Source organism: Strongylocentrotus purpuratus, unplaced genomic scaffold (assembly GCF_000002235.5).
Source record: "Strongylocentrotus purpuratus isolate Spur 01 unplaced genomic scaffold, Spur_5.0 spur5_scaffold_20, whole genome shotgun sequence".
NCBI classification, from domain to species: domain Eukaryota; kingdom Metazoa; phylum Echinodermata; class Echinoidea; order Camarodonta; family Strongylocentrotidae; genus Strongylocentrotus; species Strongylocentrotus purpuratus.
In genome coordinates, this window is record NW_022145606.1 from 36,582,548 (window position 1) to 36,604,464 (window position 21,917).

The 21,917-nt window shown below is 35.8% G+C and overlaps 1 protein-coding gene across 1 annotated transcript in view; it reads right to left on the reverse strand.

Annotated features, from left to right (window-relative positions):
* Nucleotides 1–1,276: 1,276 nt before the first annotated feature.
* LOC105447449 (transient receptor potential cation channel subfamily A member 1-like) overlaps nt 1,277–21,917 on the reverse strand; it is a 28,663-nt gene continuing 8,022 nt past the window's right edge. Inside the window, exons 5-17 of the mRNA XM_011685516.2 lie at nt 19,584–19,738; nt 18,702–18,829; nt 18,153–18,278; nt 14,818–14,918; nt 13,858–13,959; nt 12,911–13,231; nt 10,552–10,707; nt 8,831–8,939; nt 7,276–7,367; nt 5,884–6,096; nt 5,238–5,306; nt 3,826–4,011; nt 1,277–1,712 (exon numbers count right to left, since the gene is read on the reverse strand). Coding sequence (XP_011683818.2) covers nt 1,494–1,712; nt 3,826–4,011; nt 5,238–5,306; nt 5,884–6,096; nt 7,276–7,367; nt 8,831–8,939; nt 10,552–10,707; nt 12,911–13,231; nt 13,858–13,959; nt 14,818–14,918; nt 18,153–18,278; nt 18,702–18,829; nt 19,584–19,738 — 1,977 coding nt within the window. The 3' untranslated portion in view covers nt 1,277–1,493. The remainder of the gene's footprint in view (nt 1,713–3,825; nt 4,012–5,237; nt 5,307–5,883; nt 6,097–7,275; nt 7,368–8,830; nt 8,940–10,551; nt 10,708–12,910; nt 13,232–13,857; nt 13,960–14,817; nt 14,919–18,152; nt 18,279–18,701; nt 18,830–19,583; nt 19,739–21,917) is intronic.

The window sequence follows — 21,917 nt, forward strand, 5'->3', positions numbered from 1 at the left end:
AGCAATAGTATAAATTTTGTAATTATTTACAGTTTCTACATACTCTTTACACTACAATTCGATGTTCATAAAATGACATTCTGATGATAATTTCACGTACGCGCAGTATGATTTATCAAATTCTGTAAAATGAAAAGTGTAATATTCTTAACAAATATTTACAATTTCCCCTCTTTTCCTTTAAACTATATTTCAATCTATATAAAATGCAGTCTTAACAGAATTTGATGTACTTGAAGTGTAGAATCTTAACTCGATTTAAGTAAACAAAGTATATGTACATTCTTAAACAATTATTTACAGTTTACACATACTCTTTGAACTATAATTCAATATACATGAAATTACAGTGTGGCAATCATTTGATTTACTTCCACTGTTGAATCATTACAGTTTGTAATAAGTATACAAGTCTTAACAAATATTTACAATACTTCCTCTATTCCTTTAAGCTATATTTTAATCTATATAAAAATGCAGTCTTAACATAATTGTATGTACTTGCAGTGTAGAACCTTGAATCTATCTAAGAAAGCAAAGTATATGTATATTCTTATACAATTATTTACAGTTTTCCGCCTTCACACGACCCCCTTGTTTAAACCACAACATTACCCTCAAATCTCGGAAATATATTAGTTCAGACTGTAGCTTTGACTGCCCTTTTAAATAACACAAATACGTATATTCTTATCTAACAAGACAGTCAAATCATGTTTTTACCTACTAAGTATGAAATCCCAGATTCCACATGCTCGAGATAGTCTCAACAAACATTCAAAAATATTATTCTACCTCTTTAAACTCTATATCAATATAAGGAAAAACAATAGTTTTGGCATAATTTGATGTACAATAAAGTAATATTGTTTTCAAAAACATGGTATTTTATTAGTATTATGGACTAGCAGTACAAAATATAATTGTTGCCAATTTCAAGAAGAAAAAAAAAATTGAGCCCTTATCCAAAGAAATTCCTGATATGAGTAAATGGGTAATTAAGACCAATTACATTTTTGATCTGTTGATCTATAGTATTATTTGGATCTATTGTTACAACAAAGTGTTTTTTCCAATTTATCTGATTTTGTATACACAAGTAGATGGGCGTGTTGCCAGATTCTAAGTAATATTTTGTCCTTGAGTAATTCAAAATATAAAGAACCCACGCAAAATGTTTTTTTTTTAATTAAGGCAACTCTGCTAGAGACGCTATAATACTAATGAAGATGGTGATAATAATACCATTATTACTACTACTACTGATGATAATGGTAATAATAATACAAATAATAATGATGACGATGATTATGATAATGATAACAATGTTGGTTGTTATAGTGAAAACAAGAAGAAGCAGGAGAAGATGGAAAGTGAAAATAAGATGATAATGATGAAAATGAAGAAAGTTTTGTGGTTTTTAAGGACATAAATTACAAGTGGGATGAGGTCAAATCCACGACATTTTCGTCTAATTCACTCAAGTCAAGTGTTTAAACTACTCTACTACGACACATCTTATCCAGTTTATCCTGTATAACCTGCATTTGCTGTTTAAGTTGCTCGACACCGCTGATTGCTTCCACATGTAGTGTACAAGCATCAAGGGTACTGTCAGACAGATTATTGAGTTCATTGCTGACGTCATCGATTCTATCCATCATGTCATCAATCTTCATATCGGTTGTCTTCGTGTACGCAACACGGTCCGTCTGAAATGTATTGATGAATATTATATTTGACATGGGATGAAAACTACTTTTTACACAATCGACATAAAAATGTTCGTCCCTTTAGTGAGTACTTTTAAACGCTAACAGCGCTTTCTTCGTTTGCCTGAGGCCGTCGTAGATGGCGTTTAGACAGCTTCGAGAGAATTGGGTTGAATGCGTTCGGGAGAATGTGTTGGTCCCCAACCCTGTTCATAGAGTCGTCACTGCTGATTCCTACGTTGATAGTATCCCGTATCCATCTCGTTGGCTTGGGGTCCTCTTTAGAAAATATGTTGTACTTGTCTAACCACCATCAACGACGGCATCAATCTGTCAGCGTTTAAGTACTTACTAATTAATTGTGTAAAGAGAATTTTTTAAACAAATAAACTACCAATCAGATGACTTTTTTTCACGATATGCTTATTAATATTTCTGAATATCAACATCAATAGAATTGGCTTTCTCCGTTCCACCGGATTTTTTCGTTGGGTTGTGGGTTACACGATCTTTCGTAAAAACATACCCCCATATTCACAGGAAAAAAATATGATAGTAATGTGTTTTCTTTATCTCCTAAAAATATTACCTACCAGTTATAACTTTCCTTGTATCTAACGAGATAAATTAACCCCGTTTTACATTAGTTATCCACCATGATGGGATATATCTATATCATTCTATAACCCCGAGTAATTTTAATCTTTACTTTTAAGCAGTGGGGGATACATACAAAGAATACATAATATTACATTTACCTGGTTCCTCTAGAAATATAACCAACTAGTCATAACTTTCCTTTTACCCAGTGAAATAAATCCCGTTTTGCATTGATTATCCCCTAATTATCCACCGTAACGGGAAATAGCGCCATTATCCTTGCGAGGTGGTAGTGAATTTTCTTTTACGCAGTGAGGGTACAGAAAAACAGATATTATACCGTTTTCCCCAGATCATCTAGAGATATTATCAACTATTCTCAACTTGTCTCTTATGTAGCGAGTTAAATTAAGCCTGTTTTACAATAATTATACACCGTAATGGAACAAGCGTTGTTATTCTATAACTGCGAGATCTTTTTTTTTTCTTTTTAAGAAAGTTAGGGTACAGGAAATAAACCAGGATATTGACACTTCCTTTGGATCCTTTAGAAATATGAACATCCAGTCACAGGTTTACTTGAATCCAGCGAGTTAAATTAACCACACTTTAAATTAATGATCCATCTTTATAGCTTCATTGCTTTTTAATCATAACATTATATTCATTCATCAGGGGTACAGAACACAAATAATTTTACAATCATTTACTATATCGCATTGAGGGTTAAGGAACAAAAAGTAATTATCATTTTCTCTAGATCCTCTAGGATTGGTACTACCTTGTCATAATTTTCTGTGTATATAGCGAGTTGATTAATCACGCTTTTCATTACTAATCCACGTGGAACATTCGTTACGTTTCTATAATGAGAAGATCATATTAATCTCTTTTTAACTCTTATCCTGCCACCGGGTTAATCTCCATTGTGCCAAGCCCTAAATCCCCTCAGTGCCAAGTTTATAAAGAGATAATCGGATTAACGCGATGGTACTATCAAAAGTGCGTGCAAATCGCTAGGCACAGTCCAATGGGCATAAACAATAACTGCTATTACATCTGCGTGCAATCATGAAAGAAGCAGACGAGCAGTAGCTTGCTGAGGTGTACTAAGCACTATAACATTAGCGTGCATGCATCCATATGGCAGGCTATGAGTTAAACGATGAGAGGTGCTATAGAAAAATAGAATATTACCGTATATTTCTAGATCGTAATGATAATATTGGCAATTTTTATAGCGCACATGTCCATAACGAATGGTGTTTAAGGTACTCAAATATTACCCAGGTTTTGCTAGGCTACCGTACGTGCTCACAGCATTCAATGAAATGTTTCCTATCGGTACTCATTTAACACCTGGGCGGAGAGTGCACGTGTAGATTCTTGTCTTGCCAAAGGATATTACTGTCGCGGTGGGACTCAAACCTCGAACCATGTGATCCACAGTCCGAAGACGAATCCTCTTTAGACCAAGACACTTATGAGGGAGTAGATAACACCAAATAATCACCGTTTTTTCTAGCTTATCCAGAAATGCCACCAAGTACTCATGTGTGTCTTTATAGCCAGTGAGCTTGTAGCAGACGGCTTTGAGCGAGGAGAGATTCTTGACGACTGTTATCGTTTGGTGTTGGAATACACTGTCCTTCCACGCTTTCGGAAAACTGCTACTCTGCACGGCCATGATCCTTTTCGCCTACAGAACACATCAAATACACCAGTTTACGGCTGTATCAGTGCGCATGCGCAGACAGTTGACCTCGGGTCATTGGCCCTGAAACAAAGCCAATGACCCGAGGTCAGTGGCAGCGCGTAGGCAGTGATATCATCATAATTTGCATGGGAGCAATTTTAATTTACGCATAAATACATGACCTCTAGGTCATTGGCTTTGTTTAAAATGACGCACACAACCGTAAACTGGTGTATTTCAAGTCTCACGTTTAATTCCTCTCATAAAAAGAAAGCAACAATAAAAACATATATCTGAAATATAAGTTATAAACACATACACATAAAAACATACTTTTAAGAATGAAAAAATAACCGATAAAGGGTGTTGAATTAATGAAACTAGGAGTGAAAGGGTCCGCAAAGGCCATTGTCTCGTCAAAGGCTAGCTCCAGGTTCTCAAAAAAATACAGTTTGTATAAGAACGAGGCTAGCCTTGCTGTAAGAAAGGATATTATTTTCGATGATATTATTAATTTCTTAACCCTTGCTTTCCAAATCGTAATATGAGTGGCCTTATTCTCTCGTATTCCACCCATCAAATGTTTGCGCTCCCTTCTTTTAAGGCCACAATATTATTGAATTAAAGGTACTATGTCCCATTTGCAGGCCCAACAAATGAAAAAGGTTAAATTCCAACGGCATTTGAAAGACAATACTTATTTAGAACTTCCCTAAACAAAGGGGGGGCTTGAAAATGTCTTTAAGTGGGAAAATAACGACTGTTTGTTGTCAAATCGACCTAGGAGCTATAGAGCCAATAAGTAATAGTCTGATTTTTCAGACCATTGTACCGACTGGTCGTACGTTTTATGCTGTGCAAAGATTCAATCAGCTTAATTTTGGCCATTACAAGAAGTGGGTTATTGATGCAGACACAAGATCATGTAGCCTTTGCAGCTCATGTTATGTGTGTTATTACCAAAGATGAAAAAGCCGGTCAGTCACTCAATAGTGTCTGACAATGAATTCTAGCAAGTAAAAGGGTTCCTTGCATAATTTGAAAATTTGGACACTGCTAACGTTTAAATTTCACAGATAGGACATACATAACATATTCATAATTCCTGCAAAGTTCTACATATTATGTCGATGTTGGCTGCAAAAGGGACATAGTATTGTTGCCAATTTGAAGAACAGCATGTGATCAATTTTGCCCAAGAAAAAGGAAGGACAGCAGGGTAAACTTACCTCAATTGTCTGTTTCAAAATCTCGGCCTTTTTCTGTATGACGTCAATGTCATAGACTGCCAAACCAGTCTAAAATGTAAAGTCAAAGAAGGGTAAAATTATCAGACTACAATCAGTTACTAGGCAAAAAATGAACCTTTTTACCTCAAAATTCTTGCTCTTTTTTACGCAAAAAAAACAACCACCCCTTTTGTCTCGAAATGTCTATCATGCGCAGGCATAGTGGCAGATACAGGGGGCCAAGGGGTCCGGGCCCCCTCCCCTGGCCAATAAAGGGTAATAACACCCTTTTAGGTTAAAAAAAAAAAAGACGGCCCCCTCCCCTCGTGCTCAAGGGGAGGGTGGAGTGGATGTTGAGTAAAAACAAAATAAAAATGTCCCCCCCCCCCTTTGAGAAAAAAAGGGCTCACTACCCCTCCCCCCCCCCTCCCCTCTCATTCGCCGGCTGGCTGAATCGCTGCTAAATACTGTTCCCTTGCCGCCAGATGGTTCCGACCCTGCGTAGGCCTATACAAAGTCAAGGTCGATGAGGACACAGGGCAGGCCCAACATCTCATCCCAACGCAACATACACACACACACACACACACACATACACACTATATATGCAGATAAGCAACAATGTGCTGCGAATATTATTTCTTACCAGGAGGTTCATGACGACTATCGGCATGGAAAAGAGAAAAATGATAAAGATAATGTGGGTAGTGTGTGGATAGAAGACCATGTTTGTGAAGTCCTCGGTAGCAGATTGCTGGTACAAGTAGTCCATGGGATGAAATACGGTATCAAAGTCTATTCCATCGGTCAGCATCGTCAGAGACTTAGCTAAGGAGTCCCCAAATGTGTGATACTGCGTCTGAGAATAGAAATAGAAAAAAAAGTTGATATCAAGAACAATTCAACAATACAGAAACATGTAGTACACATGTAATGCAACTCTTTCCAAATAATATGTAAAGTGGTGTGACCATAGTTCGCTGTCTCTAAAAATCGGTAAGATTTCGAAAATCTTATTGCACGTATGTAAAGAATAACCTGAAATTACACAGAGACAACATTTTGTATGTAGTTGGAGATGAATTTATATGAAAATATTGACAAAAGATCGGCAAGTTTTTGCAGTATGTTGCGTCTGCTCCGGCAAAGAAAAAAAAAGGGTTTGGAAATCTTTATTTTGAGAGCAGATGTCATCAAAATTTAAATAAAAAGTGGTGCCAGAGGATTGTATGATATTTTTTCTTGAAAAATATGCATTTTTTATTTTTTTTTTATATTAGATGGCTTTGACTATGACTTTTTCTTGAGTTGCAGCGCGCACGCCGATCTGACATCGAATTTAAGATCGTGATATCTCCGGAATCCTTTAACGCTAAAATTACTACTTTGCCCAAATTTGTAGTTAACATTTGTTTGTTTTGTGTGTAGAATATGAGAAATCATGGATCGAATATCACATCTTCTAATATTTAAAAAAAATTCTCCACGAACTTTGGTCACCCCTTCATACTTTTATACTATTTTGATGCTAACATTCAACGCCTTTTTTAAAATGAAATCCGCTATTGCTGTTATTTCCATCTATTTTGCCTATTCACACCATTCGCCGTAGTTATGCTAGTAATATTTTGTTTTGAAAACTATATAAATATCAATAACATTTGCGGCCAATAACTTACAATATATAAAAGGACAAAGTTTGAAGAAAAAAAACACTTAAAAGCTCGCAATTCATTTGATTACTACTGCTGCCCATGTATTTGTATGGGTTTTATTTGCTTAATAGTAGAGAAAACAATGTGTACGCGCAGTGAAAATAGGTGCGCAATACTATGCACTTTTGTACGCGATATTCCTGTGAAAAATTGGCTGTTTTAATTCATGTTCGTGCACATATAACAAAATGTCAATTGTGTGATAGCTTCAGCCAATAGGAAACTCGCTGACAAATACACTTTATTATAAAAGTTGTAGAGTGTTGTGTGGCAGCTTCTTAGCCAATAGGATGATCTTTAAACAAAGACAATATTTTACATACCTGATTGATGATAAGGATGCAGAAAACCACAGCAAAGGTGCAAAGAAAGATTCCAGCAACAGGCAAAAAGTTTACCATAGTCGATAAAACTTCTGTAAATCAACCAATATAATAAAACAAAATTACACTGACTTTCAAAAAATAAACACAGGGTCAATTTTAACACACTATTAAATACCCTGTAGAAATCAAGGTCAGATATTCGATAGCGATATGATTTTTAAAAATAATGAAGAGAAAATTTTAATGACAGCGGATTGACCTTTTAAATTTTGCCATGAATAAAAGTAAAGGCTTATTCAAATATACAGCTGTAAAAAGGAAATTTCACTCCGAGAAATAATTTAAGTTATTCTGAGATATTTATTTTATTATTCCCATTCAATCAAGATGATTGCCCACCTTTAAAATGCATGACAGAGGTATGAAGCAAGATTCCCTTACCGTTATTTTAAGTTACAATAATAATAATAATAATAATAATAATAATAATAATAATAATAATAATAATAATAATAATAATAATAATAATAATAATAATAATAATAATAATAATACATAAGGCGCCAAATCCACTTGGCAGTCAAATGCTCAAGGCGCAGCTTGTGCAAAGGATGAAATACATACATGATACATTTATACAAAGTGCAATAGGAAAGGTACAGACATGAAAGGTTATGGTAATCAATTATAAGCTAAATTTAACAGATATTTCTTAAGATTGTTTTTTAACACTTTAGCGGAACTGCTATTCTTAATCCATTGAGGGAGAGTATTCCATAATGAAGGCCCAGCATGAGCGAAGGTTCGCTCCCCCCACTTTGTTTTAACCCACGTCACGGTATGGGCATCTCCATCTGATTGATCACGTGACGTACGATGCGAAGTTTTATTATCAAGTAATCAAATTCAAATTGATGGCAATTTCATTTATAGTCCATACATCACATTTAAAAAATATGCAAACATTACAAAGACGTATAACTTAATTTATATTGACGTACAATGGGCTATTAAAAGTACATTTGAACAGACTTTCGAAAAATACAGTGGAAACCTGCTTAGGCAACCATCTGCAGAGACAGACAACAAGTGTAAAAAGACCCCTTTTTATGTGTAACTTGAATAGTTTATCATTAAAAAGGTTTTAAAGTGGTTGAATTGGAAGTGGTCTTAATAGGCAGGTGATCTTTATGTACAAATAAACGTTTCAATGAGTAATACAATCAGAGGAGTACAGAAACGAGGTCTTTAAAGACTATTAGTCTTTTTTACAAGTTGTTGCTTAAGCAGGTTTCACGAGGAGGCGCGATGGCACGATAGTATACCAGTAGTAGAGCAGTGGTCCTGTAACCGAGCGGTTCCGGGTTCGAACCAAATCAATGCGCTCAGTTCTTTTTGTTGGGCATTGATCCTCATTACCAAGTCCCTTGGAGAGCACTTAAACCCATCGGTCCCTTAGTTGCTTACTTCAACAAGCATATACATGCTTTCTTAGCAGTCAGGTAAAGCAATCATCAAGCATCAATAATCGACTGTATAATGTCATTGGTACCTAAGAACATAAGAATATAGATGCCGAAGAATGAAGCAGTTTGCAGGAAATAGATGAAATTAATCCAGGCCAAGAGAACTGCATATGCACCTAGTTCCCATTGCCATTCCTGCAATAAAAGAAAGAACAACAACATAGTTGTTTGGTTGAGCTCTTAGATTCTTATATTTTGAAGCACTGCTGCCAAATCCCCTCTAGCGCCATCTCAGGTCAGCTGTAACAGTATGGTCCAGTAACTAGCTACTTCTCTAGCTTTGCTGTTGGTTCTGGCATCGAGTCCCATTTATGCGGGTTGGAAACAGTCTAGGGTATTAGATTACGCACTTTTGGAGCCTTGACCGTGAGATGGCGCTATGGAATGAACAGTACGCAAGGGTAGGAAGTTCATCAGTTCAGTAATGCGTTAAAGGTTAGTGCCGAGTCAAGTGTTACGGAATGACATGCATATCTAGAGAATTGTCTACATTGAATAAGAGACGTTATAAACATTTTACTATCAACATACTAATGATTTAATATATTAATCAATTCGAGTATATTTTTTCATATTTCTTTCCTTACAACCATTGATTAATTTTGTCAAAATAAAATATAATTTATCTAGTTTTGTCAAGGAACTGCAAGGTCAATTTAAGGTCATTTCGTATAAAAGTATAATCTTAATCTCAATATTTCTTAAATTTGATGGATGGGTGATAGGATTCAATTGTAAACTTTCCTCAATTTAAGTATTATACCACTAATTTGGATGGTGGCTCAGTGGTTAGAGCATCCGCCTCATGAACGGGAGGTCGTGGGTTCGTACCCCGACCGAGTCATACCAAAGACTTATAACAATGGGACCTTCTGCCTTCTAGCTAGGCGCTCAGCATATTAGATTGGAGAAGGGTAGTAATATCGTATTATGTTATACAGGGCCCGCTGGAAGAGCAGTTTCAAAACTGAAGTGCAAACTGCAAAATTAGAAGTAGTAAGAGGAGGAGGAGGAGTAATAGTAGCATGAGAAGGAGGAGAAGTAGTATAAGTAGTATTACAGGTAATACAAAGTTATGGTATGGGGTCATGAATTTCGTTCAAATGGACATATTAGAAGCATATGCGATCCTACAATATTCAGTGATCGTTGTCGTGGTTGAAATCGAGTCTAAAGTTATGAAATTGTAAATAATAAACTGTTTATGTTGTATAGCTCCCTATCAAGGTCAAGATATCAATTAAGCTATGAAACAATGCTTCTTGACTAAAATCGACCGAGAAGCTACTCCCGTTTGGAAATTATATATCACAACTACAGATTCTGAGATTTCCATGGTCGCAGCTACCATTTTACGGCCGTTGGCGCTATTAGAAATTAATCAAAATTTTCCGGGAGTACCGATACATTTTTATATGTAATTTTTCTCAAAAACAGAAGTGTTTCAGGGGCCAACTTTTCTAATGCTTATAATACATCCACAGGGGCATCAAAATATACCAAAATTGTAAAGAATAACTATCCACCCAATTTTCAAAACTTCCCAAAACTTTGTATTACCTCTAATAGTAGTAGAAGCATAAGAAGTAGCACCAGTAATAGTGATAATAATAGTAGTAGAAGTAAGAGGAGTAGTAGTAATCTTTGTTGTTGTTGTTGTTGTCTTTATTATTGTTGTAAAATGTGCTCATTTTCTTTTATCGTTTTTGATAATGTTTAAATAATAAGATGATAATGTAATACTCACGGCTTTGAAGGTAACACCGTGGCTAAAGTAGAGATCCCCAAACCCCGGAACGACGAACAGAATGATCAAGATTTGGAGAGTGAGCTCTCGGATGACACTTATCCATACATTCATCGAGTTAGACTGTGTTGTCCTGTACAACCACTTTCTGCGAAGCTGAATTAAAAAACAGAAAGAAAAATAAATTATGAGTGTGATTGTGTATTTAATTGTTTTTATTATTACAACAGTCATAAGAGCTTTCTGTAATAGCACTTGTTCTGCGTAATGAATAATTATTGGTAGTATGTTATCAATTAAAACAAATTAATGTCAAGTTTTCTATTATCATGATAATGTGTACACGCTCCTAAAATTTGTTGTATTTTATATATGTTGTATCGCTAAAATGTAATATGATTTTTGAGTTGCAGAAGAAATAAATTAAATTTAAATTCTATTCAATTGAATATTGTTGTTAGCATTTGGTTGTAATCAAAGGTCATTTTGTTAAGGTCAACGTTCGTTTATCATATACAGTCATTCCCGGTTCCCTAAAACAATATTTGTATAATTTCCTGGTCATGCTGATCTGCAGAATACAAGTTTGTGATTGTTTTGAGTGTGTTTTTATGTTTGTATACATTTATATATATATTGAATTGAATTGAATGTATTGAACCATAAACATAGAAAAGTGAAACATAGAAAAGTAAAGTAGAATGCATAAAACAAAAGAAATACAAAGCTAGTAATTATATGTTTAGGGCCATAGAAAAAGCAAATTGCTTACATATTATACACTTTGAAGAAAGAACAAAGTAATTTTGATTCATACACTGTCGCTCATAAAGGTGGAATATTTTTTTTAATCCCAATTAATGGAATTATTTTAAAAATAATTTAAAAATAATAGATCTAGATAATAGTATACATTCTCAGATTTGATTGAATTATAATTTTCCAATGTGTGTTTTGCGTGACTGCTAAAGTATCCAAGGTCCGTCTGTGTGCCCATTCCTTGAACCATAATGCATGGCCGTCCAGAGGATTTTGTTATGTTGGGGACCGGGGTAAAATGCAATAAATTATTGAAAAATTATTGCATTTTTTTTTTTTTTTTAAATTTATGGAAACTGCCCCCCTACCCTAGCCCCTGCTGCGTACAGTCATGGTTCGGAGACAAAACAATGGCCTCGTAACTGTGAGGCCCCAGGATCAAAACCGTGTCGATGTGCTATATTAGTGCCCTTCTGTTGGGCATTAATCCTCATTACTGTCATTTATGACTTGAGGGCGTAGGTCCCTTCGTTAATAAGCATAATAGCATACACATGCTTTAGCAGTCCCGCAAAACACACATTGGTTAATTATTATTCAATAAAATCTGAGAATGTATACTATTATCTAGATCTATTATTTTTAAATAATTTTTAAAATAATTCCATAAATTGGGGTAAAACTAAAATATTCCACCTTTATGAGCGACAGTGTATTTCATTTGATATAATAATTATATCAAATGAAATACACTTTCGCTATAGAAACTGTGTATAAAAACATAACCTGGTTTGGAATTTAACTATAAGAATTATTAGCACATAAGACGTGTTAACAATTATTTCATTCTTCGATGTTTGACTTTGTATTTATTTATCTTGCTGCACTCAAATTTTCCTTTTTGAAATGCTATTTATTTAAGGGGGTCAACCAACTAAACTGAAAACCCATGAAAAAAGCATTTACATAAGCTTCTCAAGCCTCATAACAAACTAAACTGACAAAGACAAAATCAATTTCATAAGCAAAATAGGACAAATAATTCTAACAGAACTCGCTGAAAAAAACAGAAGGAACGCGAGACTTATATGAATTGTCTCGTGGACTGTCTGTCTAAAGGACGGTCGGTGTAACGGGCTGTCGGTCCCGTTGGATGTCGGTCTTATGGGCTGTTGGTCGTGTGTGATGTTGGTATTATGTGATTATATTAACCAAACAAACTGAAAACCAACGACACAAACCTTTACAAAATCTTGTCAAGCCCCACAACAAACTAGACTTACAAAGGCAAAATAAATGCATAAGAAAAACAGAACTCGTTGAAAAAATGTCAGAAGGCCCGTGATACTTATATGATCGGTCTCGTGGACTGTCTATCTAAAGAACGGTCGGTATAATGGGCTGTCGGTCTCGTGGTATGTCGTGTTCGTTGGATGTCAGTCTAAAGGGCTGTCGGTCTTATGGGCTGTCGGTCTTGTGTGCTGTTGGTATTATGGACTGTCAGTATCGTGGGATCTCGGTCGTGTGGGCTTTCGGTCTCACGGCTGTAGGAGATATAAGCCTACACATCCAAGCATAGAGGAGAAACATGAATTCTTACCATTTCAAAGAAATAGATAACAGTTAACAAGAGAATGAGCCAGGTCCCGATCGAACCAAACAAGACCAAAGCGATCGGGTCCAGGTCTTCCTTCCACTTGGCCTCCCCATCAGCCAACCACGTGTAGTTGCCCTCTGGTAGGTGCTTTTTAACATAGTACGGTGGAGGAATGATAAGGCTATGGAGTGTCAGGAAGAAGAGCAGTGTAAGTTGGAGGAAGAACCGGAGCCAGTATTCGATACGAAACGCGTTTGTCTTGTTCTTGAACATTAGACGAACTACAGGGTGGTTCAGTAATTCCTTACCGTCATCACTTTTAAGCTGAAACAAATGCAGAATGATAATTCTAGAAGAGAAACTTGATAGTACATGTGTGTCGGTCATTATCATTGATATGATTTTTCTGTAAATATATCATGATTTTCACACAATTCAAAATGCTGGTAGCTTTTTTTGTCTACTGGAATCGCTCTGATATTCTATTAATAGGTATTGATGGCGTATTACATTTGTTGTTGTTGTTGTCCTTTTTTGGGAAGGGGGCTCGTTTTGCTTCTGTCACTCACTTAAACCTACGAACAACACAGAAATAGGGCCCGTATCCTACTTCTTCAGGTTTGACAAAAGGAAAAATTAGTCGAAAGTCGTTGCGATCGACTTTCTTTCAAATACCTGAAATTTTGGACAAAAGCCTAAAGACAGCGTCATATTTAAATGTTGGTAGAATACAGTTTATCTCTCTGAAAAAAATGATCATCTAGCATGTTTAGTGTTCGTTTCGTTATCATGTTGACGTTTCTTATTTCACATATATTTAATAATTTGTAAAGATCTCCCAGCCGCCCTAGGGTGCTCACAGCATTCAAGGAATACATTTCTAACAGGAACCCATTAACTACAACTGGGTGGAGGGTTGCAAATGTACATTAATGTTTTACTCATCATACCATGTGTTGCACAGGATGATTTTTGGAGCGGGATAAGCGACCTTTGACACTGATCTTGGCATTGGGTTTCAATTTCCCATCGCTATCGAAGTTGGAAGAGATCTGAATTAATAAAACAATATTTAATATAGTGTTATGAATATGCAAATTTGCTTTTAATATTCATTTTTTCATGATCGTTACAATAACGTTTGAATCCTCCATAGGCATTGCAGACACCTAAAATAAAAACAAGATGCACATAATTGTTTTGCATATGCATATTTTCTTTGAATATTCATGTCTTCGTTTTTTATTAGAGATTGTTAATATAGTGAAATATGTACAACGAGTTTCAGGTTAATAATCGCCTTGTATTGATTCATGTCTTTCATGAGTTGATGTAGGGTGAGAGAATGGATGTTTTTACTCTTCATAATTAGCCACAACAATAATCTCCCTGTGCTACATTAGAATATTCATCATGAGATAAATAAGCCTATACCAAAGGCTTTAAGACGATTCTACTATTTCCAGTACAATATTCATCGATACCAGTATCAAAAAGGTTAATGTGAAACAAACAAGACTGGAAACAAGTAATTCTCAAAATCAATCGTGTCGCAAAAAAGCAATCACTTCGTCAATTGGTAACTATTGATTTATGCAAAATTGCAGGCTGGACAAACAAACGACAGTGCAGATTCGAACAAAGTAACCGAAGTATTACATAAATGTTTGACTCGCCTTAACTTAACAATAGTTTTTTAAATTCTATGTCTAAGCAGAACCTTTTGGCAAAATTTTAGGACCCTCCAATGATATACCAATCATAATAATTCTCGTGTCAAACTCTCTGAAATGAAGTTTAGAATAATAAACAAATTAAAGCACATCAAGCGTAAAAAAAAATCCACAAATTCTAATAAAGTTATCTTATGAAATTAAATATTCTAGAGAACATCATTTTGTGTTTATTACCTGTTCATCTTTCTTTTTGTCGTTATCACGTGATCCAGGGCTGAGTTCAGTCATTACAATCTTATCATTACCTTCTCTCTGCTTTTTCTCCCGATCGTCTCCTGTGTCAGAATTTGAAAAGATAAATAACAAATTGTTTAACTTTTCATGTGCCGCACAAATATTCTCCATGTGCCACATTGTGTCTAGCACTGAACAGCCTATATCAACCATTTGAAGGCTTCAGATAATTTATCAATTCCGAGTGCACAAAATAATATACATAAGTAATTAAATTTGTTTTACAAAGTAATCCTTTCATTAATTGGTGACTATTGTTTTTGTGCAAAATTACAAGTGTGGCTAACGAGCGATTGCATACCATCTGGGAAACCAAACAAAAAGGAATCTTTAATCAAAAGCACTTCATTGTTTAGAATAGAGCTTTGGAAATCGTGAATGAATTGATGCGTAACAGGGCATTCCCAAAACAAGTGTGAAATACTTCCAACAGAGGATAAACAAAATGTAAATTAATTCGAATTAGCTATGCCCATAATGTGAAGATATTTGTTCACCCCTAGTAATCGATGTAAAATTCTGAACTGGAAATTTGATGAAGCTTCGTGGAAAGGCAACATTTTAAAGGAATAGTGTAAAGTTTGTTCCAGTCTTGAACAGGTTCAGTTAAAATTGTAGCCCATGTCATTTCCGAAATCGGAACTTTACGGATCTTTTCAACAGAAATTTGATGAACATATTTGCATACTTTGAAAACCTTCTTTAAGTTATGCAATAACTCTTCTTGGGGTGTCTTGCTTTGAGCTTGGTGCTGTCGAATACCATCTTTCCATTCTTTTGGAAGTTCAGAGATTAATAAGTAGTAGTCAAGAAAATGACATTGAACTTTATATTTTTGAATAAATGTTAACTGTGAATAAAATTTACCATGCTCATCCAACAAATGTCTTATACGAGTGATTCCAATATCTTTCCAATTGTGTTTAAATAATAATAATAATAATAATTGTAAATTTATAATGCGCAGTTTCTATATGTATATACTCAACTGCGCATGACATATTGGATATTATTATTACCCCGGCTTTAGCTGTGCTGCCATTATAGCGCTCTAGCATTTCAAGGAATAAATTCCTACCGGGTACCCATTTACTTCACCTGGGTGGAGTGTGGCAAATGTAGATCAATATCTTGCCAAAGGACATTAGTGCGGCGGCGGGACTCGAACCGCGGACCTTGTGATCGACAGTCCGGCGACGTATCCAATATTACCACCTATTTTGATTAGAGAGTTATTCCACAATACGCACCTATTCAACGAACTTAAAATTTCATGTATAAAGTGGTTCCTTACATTGAATATTTTGTGGTCATTAAACTTTTAATTGCACAACTAAAACAAATCTTTCCCGAGATGTTTCATATAGTATTCAAAAAGGCATTTCCATTTACCTGTATTTTCTACATCAATCAATCGTTTTACCCATGCAGTTTTCAATCCTTTAATAATTGAAGGAAGATGTAACATTTTTAATCCACCTTGATTATTATCTCCAATAATTGTACGAAGGTTGATCTTATCTGGTTTTACACTCCGTATAAAGGAGTAAATTTAAGACCGTCATTACTACTGAGCCAGAAGGGATTAGACCACACAGCGAGGTCACTGACATGTGGCTATCTCATTAACTCAGCTCTCAACTAACATAAGAAAAAGAGGATCATGGGGGACCAACAGGCACCGATTGAGGAAGTTTTCTATATAGAGGGAGCAAGCAGCTACGAGTAGGACAGTGGGGCTTTAAATAATCAATTTCGTGCAAAAATTCTTCTGGCGGCTTTGGGAGAACGGATACAAGATATACCAATTGAGCAATGCCTAGCGACTTTAATACAGTGATTTTCCCTATAGTTAAATTTCTCATATTCCATATTCTCAAAATATTTTTCAATTTTGGTAATTTTGGAGAAAAATTTAATTCAAAGATATCATCAAGATTAATAGAAAAATACACTAATAGCAGTTTATAGGGTCCATTGGAATATCCAGAAAAGGATATGTCGGGAGGGTGGGCTTTGTAGCACCCAAGAGCTACTATTTCCGATTTGTTCCGGTTAATGCATAGTCATGAAGAAAAAAAATTGGTTTAAGATATACATGACAATTTTAAGCGAAGCGACGTCTTTTAAATAAAACGTTGTGTCATCAGCATATGGATTAAGCTTAATTTATGTACCACTCACTCTGATGCCTTTAACATCATTATCTCTCCTTATTCATATACTCCTTATTTCATTACAAATTATATACAGAAGGGGGCTTAACGGGCAGCCTTATCTAACACCACGTGTATTTGGAAACAAATTAGAAGCATGCCCGTTGTTCAACACACATGAATAAATATCAGTATACATAATTTTCACCCAGGATATCTAATCTTCCCCAAAATTGAAGTATTTCAAAGCTTGAAACATAAAGGAGACCATTCTAATTTATCGAAAGCCTTTTCTATATTAACCATTAACATAAAACTGGGAATATCATGTTCATTTGTTAATTTAATCATGTCTAAAGCCAAACGAATGTTCTCTCCAATGTACGGACCATGTAGACTAAGTAGAAATTATGGACAGCCATTGGAGCCTTAAAATGAAATATATTCAAAAGCAGAAATTCAAGTATTTTAGACTTTTTTTATAAATTCTACATCAAGAAAATGAAATCTCCTTCATGATTAAAAAAATATGAATGATTTGAATCAACATTTTATGCCTTTCAAAATAACTTTTACAAAATATTTTCAAAGATGCCAATGGCTTTCCATAATTTTTAAGTCCAACTTAGATATAAGTTCGACTTAGGATCTTTGTGAAACACCCCACAGGTGTCTTTATTTTTTTTAAGGGCGTGTTTTCACGGATGGTCGGATAAACACGATCGCAAAGACGTTCTAAAAATCAGCTTAGGGAAATATAATAACCATTTGCATCAGCTACTGAAATATACAAACTGGGGGGGGGGGGGGGTGTTTCATAAAGATGTTCGTAAGTTACGCATGACTTTACGCACGACTGGAACATGTTCTTGGGTGCTAATCAGATTCTCAATCATTTACATGTAGCACAAGAACATATCACCAGTCGTGCGTAAAGTCGTGCGTAACTTACGAACAGCTTTATGAAACACCCCCCTGGACAATGGGGTAATACACATATTACAAGACGTACCCCAAAAATAATTCATCTGTGTTGTAAAATAGAGCTTGGTATTTTCCATGTCGTTGATTTTTCGAAAGTCTTAAGCTAAGGTGATTCAATAATTGTGTTATAACTACCGTCCTTCATCCAATCTGAGTACCAGTCCTCTAGTAATTCAAAGTCAACTTTGATCTGATCATCTTTAGCATCGCTTGGATTTTTTACCTTGGTGATACACTTATCCAGTACAAACTTGCCGACACCTGTAAAAATCACACAAATGATGATAGTGTAAAGATTGGTTTAACTGACTGCTAAGACATGTGTATTTATACGCTTGTAAGTTAGCAACCAGGGAACCGACTGTTTTAAGTTCTCTCCGAGGGACTCGGTGATAGAGAGTAATGCATGCGTGACGCATTAACGCGGCTTTGTACCCGGGACCTCCCGGTTACCAGACCACTGCTCGTGGTATCTAATGATATGCAAAGTGCTGATGTAGTCTACATACATTAAGAACCTTAACACAGATCCATATCATTTCTTTCCTTATGTTACTGTGCCTGTGATATTCTTTAGAATAGGCTCGAACTGTCCGTAAAGGAAAAATACAACGTTCTAAAGATGCTAACAAGTTTTTAGAACGATTACGTCCAAAGAAAAAGGTTAAATACTTAAATCACTACCTGGCATAGAGCTAATGAGTTTCCTCATAGGCGTCATCTTGGGTCCTCCGCTGGTTCCTCCGTTTCTTGTTGCATTCGTCATAAGGTTGCGCCAATTATCTTGATCGAGCAACGTTACGGCAATCATCCTTAAAAAAATTCATGTTCCAAGAAAATGCATTCATTTTTTAATGATACCATCATTTGAAACATGAATACTTATTTCCAGTTATATTGTATACTCTTTCGAAGTTAAAGTACCCATTATAAATATAAATGTATAATAAAAAGAACATATCGAAGGTTCTGAATTACCCAAGTTCTGAATGAGAAATATGACACAAATCTCATTCCTGTTGTACATGAGACTGACGTTGAACTACGTCAGCGACTAGCCTGATCTTTGACGCTTGACGTCGGAGTGTAATGAAAGTGAAACCTTGCAAGATTACGGTTTTATTTGCGCAGGTAATAGCGGAGGTGACATAAGGGCATTATCACAATTCTTATATTTCAATTACTTTTAAACAAACAATTTAATCAGAAAAGGAAAGAGCACTTGTAAGCTTAAATGTTACCTTAAAAGCGATACCGAACTGGTGAACTTTCTGCCCTTGCTTACTGATTACTCCACAGCGCCATCTCATCGCCATCCCAGTGCACAATATTGTCTTCTCTATCATTAGCGGATATTTGGGTCATTTGTACCATGTACTAACTACGAACTGAGGATCGTTTCACGAAACTGTCATAGGTTTGCCGACATCACATTGAAAAGTAAAGTTTGATACACGCGTTTCAATAGAATGTCGTCGAACTTGTACTTTTAACGGTTTCGTGAAACAATGCCTAGGTCTATTGGAACATGAAAAACTCAACCAAATCAAATCTGTATTGACCTACTCGTGCCCATTGTCGATGGCATGGTCTAAGCAATTCAGACCATTCACGTCACAATCAAGAAACCCTATATTCACTTGAGCCTCTTTTTGCATCTCCAAGAGCAGTTTAACGACGTAGATATTCCCTGTTTGGCAGGCATACATGAGCGGTGTCATCTAATGTTAAGAAAACAATCATACAATATTTTAATATAAGGATATGTAGGAAACGTGGTCAAGTGTATACGTTACCGGACTGTGTGTGCTTCACACGGTTCGCGGTTCGAGTCCCGCAGTGGCACTAATGTCCTTTGATAAGACATTAATCTACATTTGCCACACTCCACCCGGGTGATGTAACTGGGTACCTGGAGGAGAACCAATGAATTGGAATGCTAGAGCGCCATGATGGCAGCTATGCTAAAGACGGAGTAATTTTTGTGGAGCGCCAGGATTGTCAAATCCGACATACATGAGTGCTTTACAAGAACCCACTGTTATTATTATTATCATTTGAGGATATTATCTCAATATCTCAAAGTAACAAATGCCCCCCAAAAGCGTCTTCAACTTGCTAAAATTGCTAAGATCTCTAAGCTTCGTTAAGACTTCTTTTTTTTTCTTTCTCTTTCTCTCTGTCTGTCTTTCTCTCTCTCTCTCTGTATCCATTCCTCTTCTTCCTCATTTTTCCCTCTTTCTTCATCATGAAGCACTACTGCTAAGAGTAATAATAAAAATAATAATAACTAGACTTGTATTTGTCACTTGACAAATTAGGTGATACGTGATCAAATTTACATAATGAAGAACGCATTTTCACGATTTCATCTCATTGTATGCAACGCTCCTCCAGTATTGTGCTATCTATATGTCAAGTTTTAACTTCGGAGCATTAATCACTATGGATAACTTGGAATAAAGATTGAGCCAATATGACCTTTGACCCTCATTTACATGAGGTAGGGAGCGTTTTCGTTCATAACTGTCAATTTATGCAATGATCTGTGTATGTTTTTCTACAAGTTTATCAAATTTCAAGTGCATATCCTGTATGGTGAGTGAGATAGTATTAAAAAATTAAATGTTTGACCTTTGACCCTCATTACAATATTCAAAACAATATTTTGGTGATTTAACGTGTTTGCAATCCAATGAAATGAACCCTAATTCTGGTCTACAGGTCTGCACAATTTCCAGTACGTATCAAAGGGTATTGAGATACTATGCCAGGCGCGTACGCAGGGGAGGGGGGGGGGGCGTTAACCCCCCCCCCTTCATTTTTTATGTGTGTGTTTTGGAGGGGAAGAAAAAAAAATTTCCTCTTTTCTTTTTCTTTCCTTTTAAATTAAAAAATACAAAAACATTATGCTAATAGATGACCTCAAAAAGGTGACCTTACCCCCCCCCCCCCAAAAAAAAAAACGGAACGAAATGTCGATCGGTCAAATTTTAAAATTTCGGGACCCCTCCCAGAAAAAAAATATATGACCTCTTACTCACCCCACCCCCCCCCCCCTGCCTTTTCAGCGGCTAGCTGAGTCGTTGCGAAATTTTCGGCCGGATTTAAAATTAATATAACCCCCCCCCCCTGAAAAATCCTGCGTACGCCACTGTACTATGCACAATATACACTGTTGGTCATAATGGTGGAATAATTGTATTGAATGACTTTGACAATGTTTTATTCCATAATGCATGGCCCTACAGAGGAACTTTTCCTGTTGGGGATAGGGGGAAAATGCAATGAATCATTGATAATTGTATTTTCTTTGTTTATTTTTTGTGTGGGGGCGTCGACGTACCCTAACGCCGTGTCGATATGCTATATTAGTGCCCTTTTATGAGGCATTAATCCCCATTACTGTCAGTTATGACTTCAGGAAGTAGGTCCCCTAGTTGATTAGCATAATAGCACACACGTGCTTTGGCAGTCACGCAAAACAAACACTCCAAAATTGTCATTCAATAAAATCTGAGAGTGTATACTAATATCTAGATCTGTAAGGAGTTAATCATTGTCAAAATCATTTAATAAATTGGGGTAAAAAAAATTATTCCACCATTATGACCAACAGTGTATTTGGCCTTCGACCGTAAGTCACGTAATGAAGTAAGCATGGTGGCAGTTTCGTTTCACCTTATAAAATGTTTGTTTGTCAATATCTACGATCTACATGCAAAATGTGAAGTCCGTAGCATCAACCATTATGGAATTAAAGACCACAAACATATTATGTTACTGTTCATCCACTATTTTAAACAGATTTGGATTCCTAACTTTTATCAAATCAAACAGCCACAACTAAACGGAACATTAAGATGGGCTGGTAATTGTAAACTACTGCAGTATGTGTTG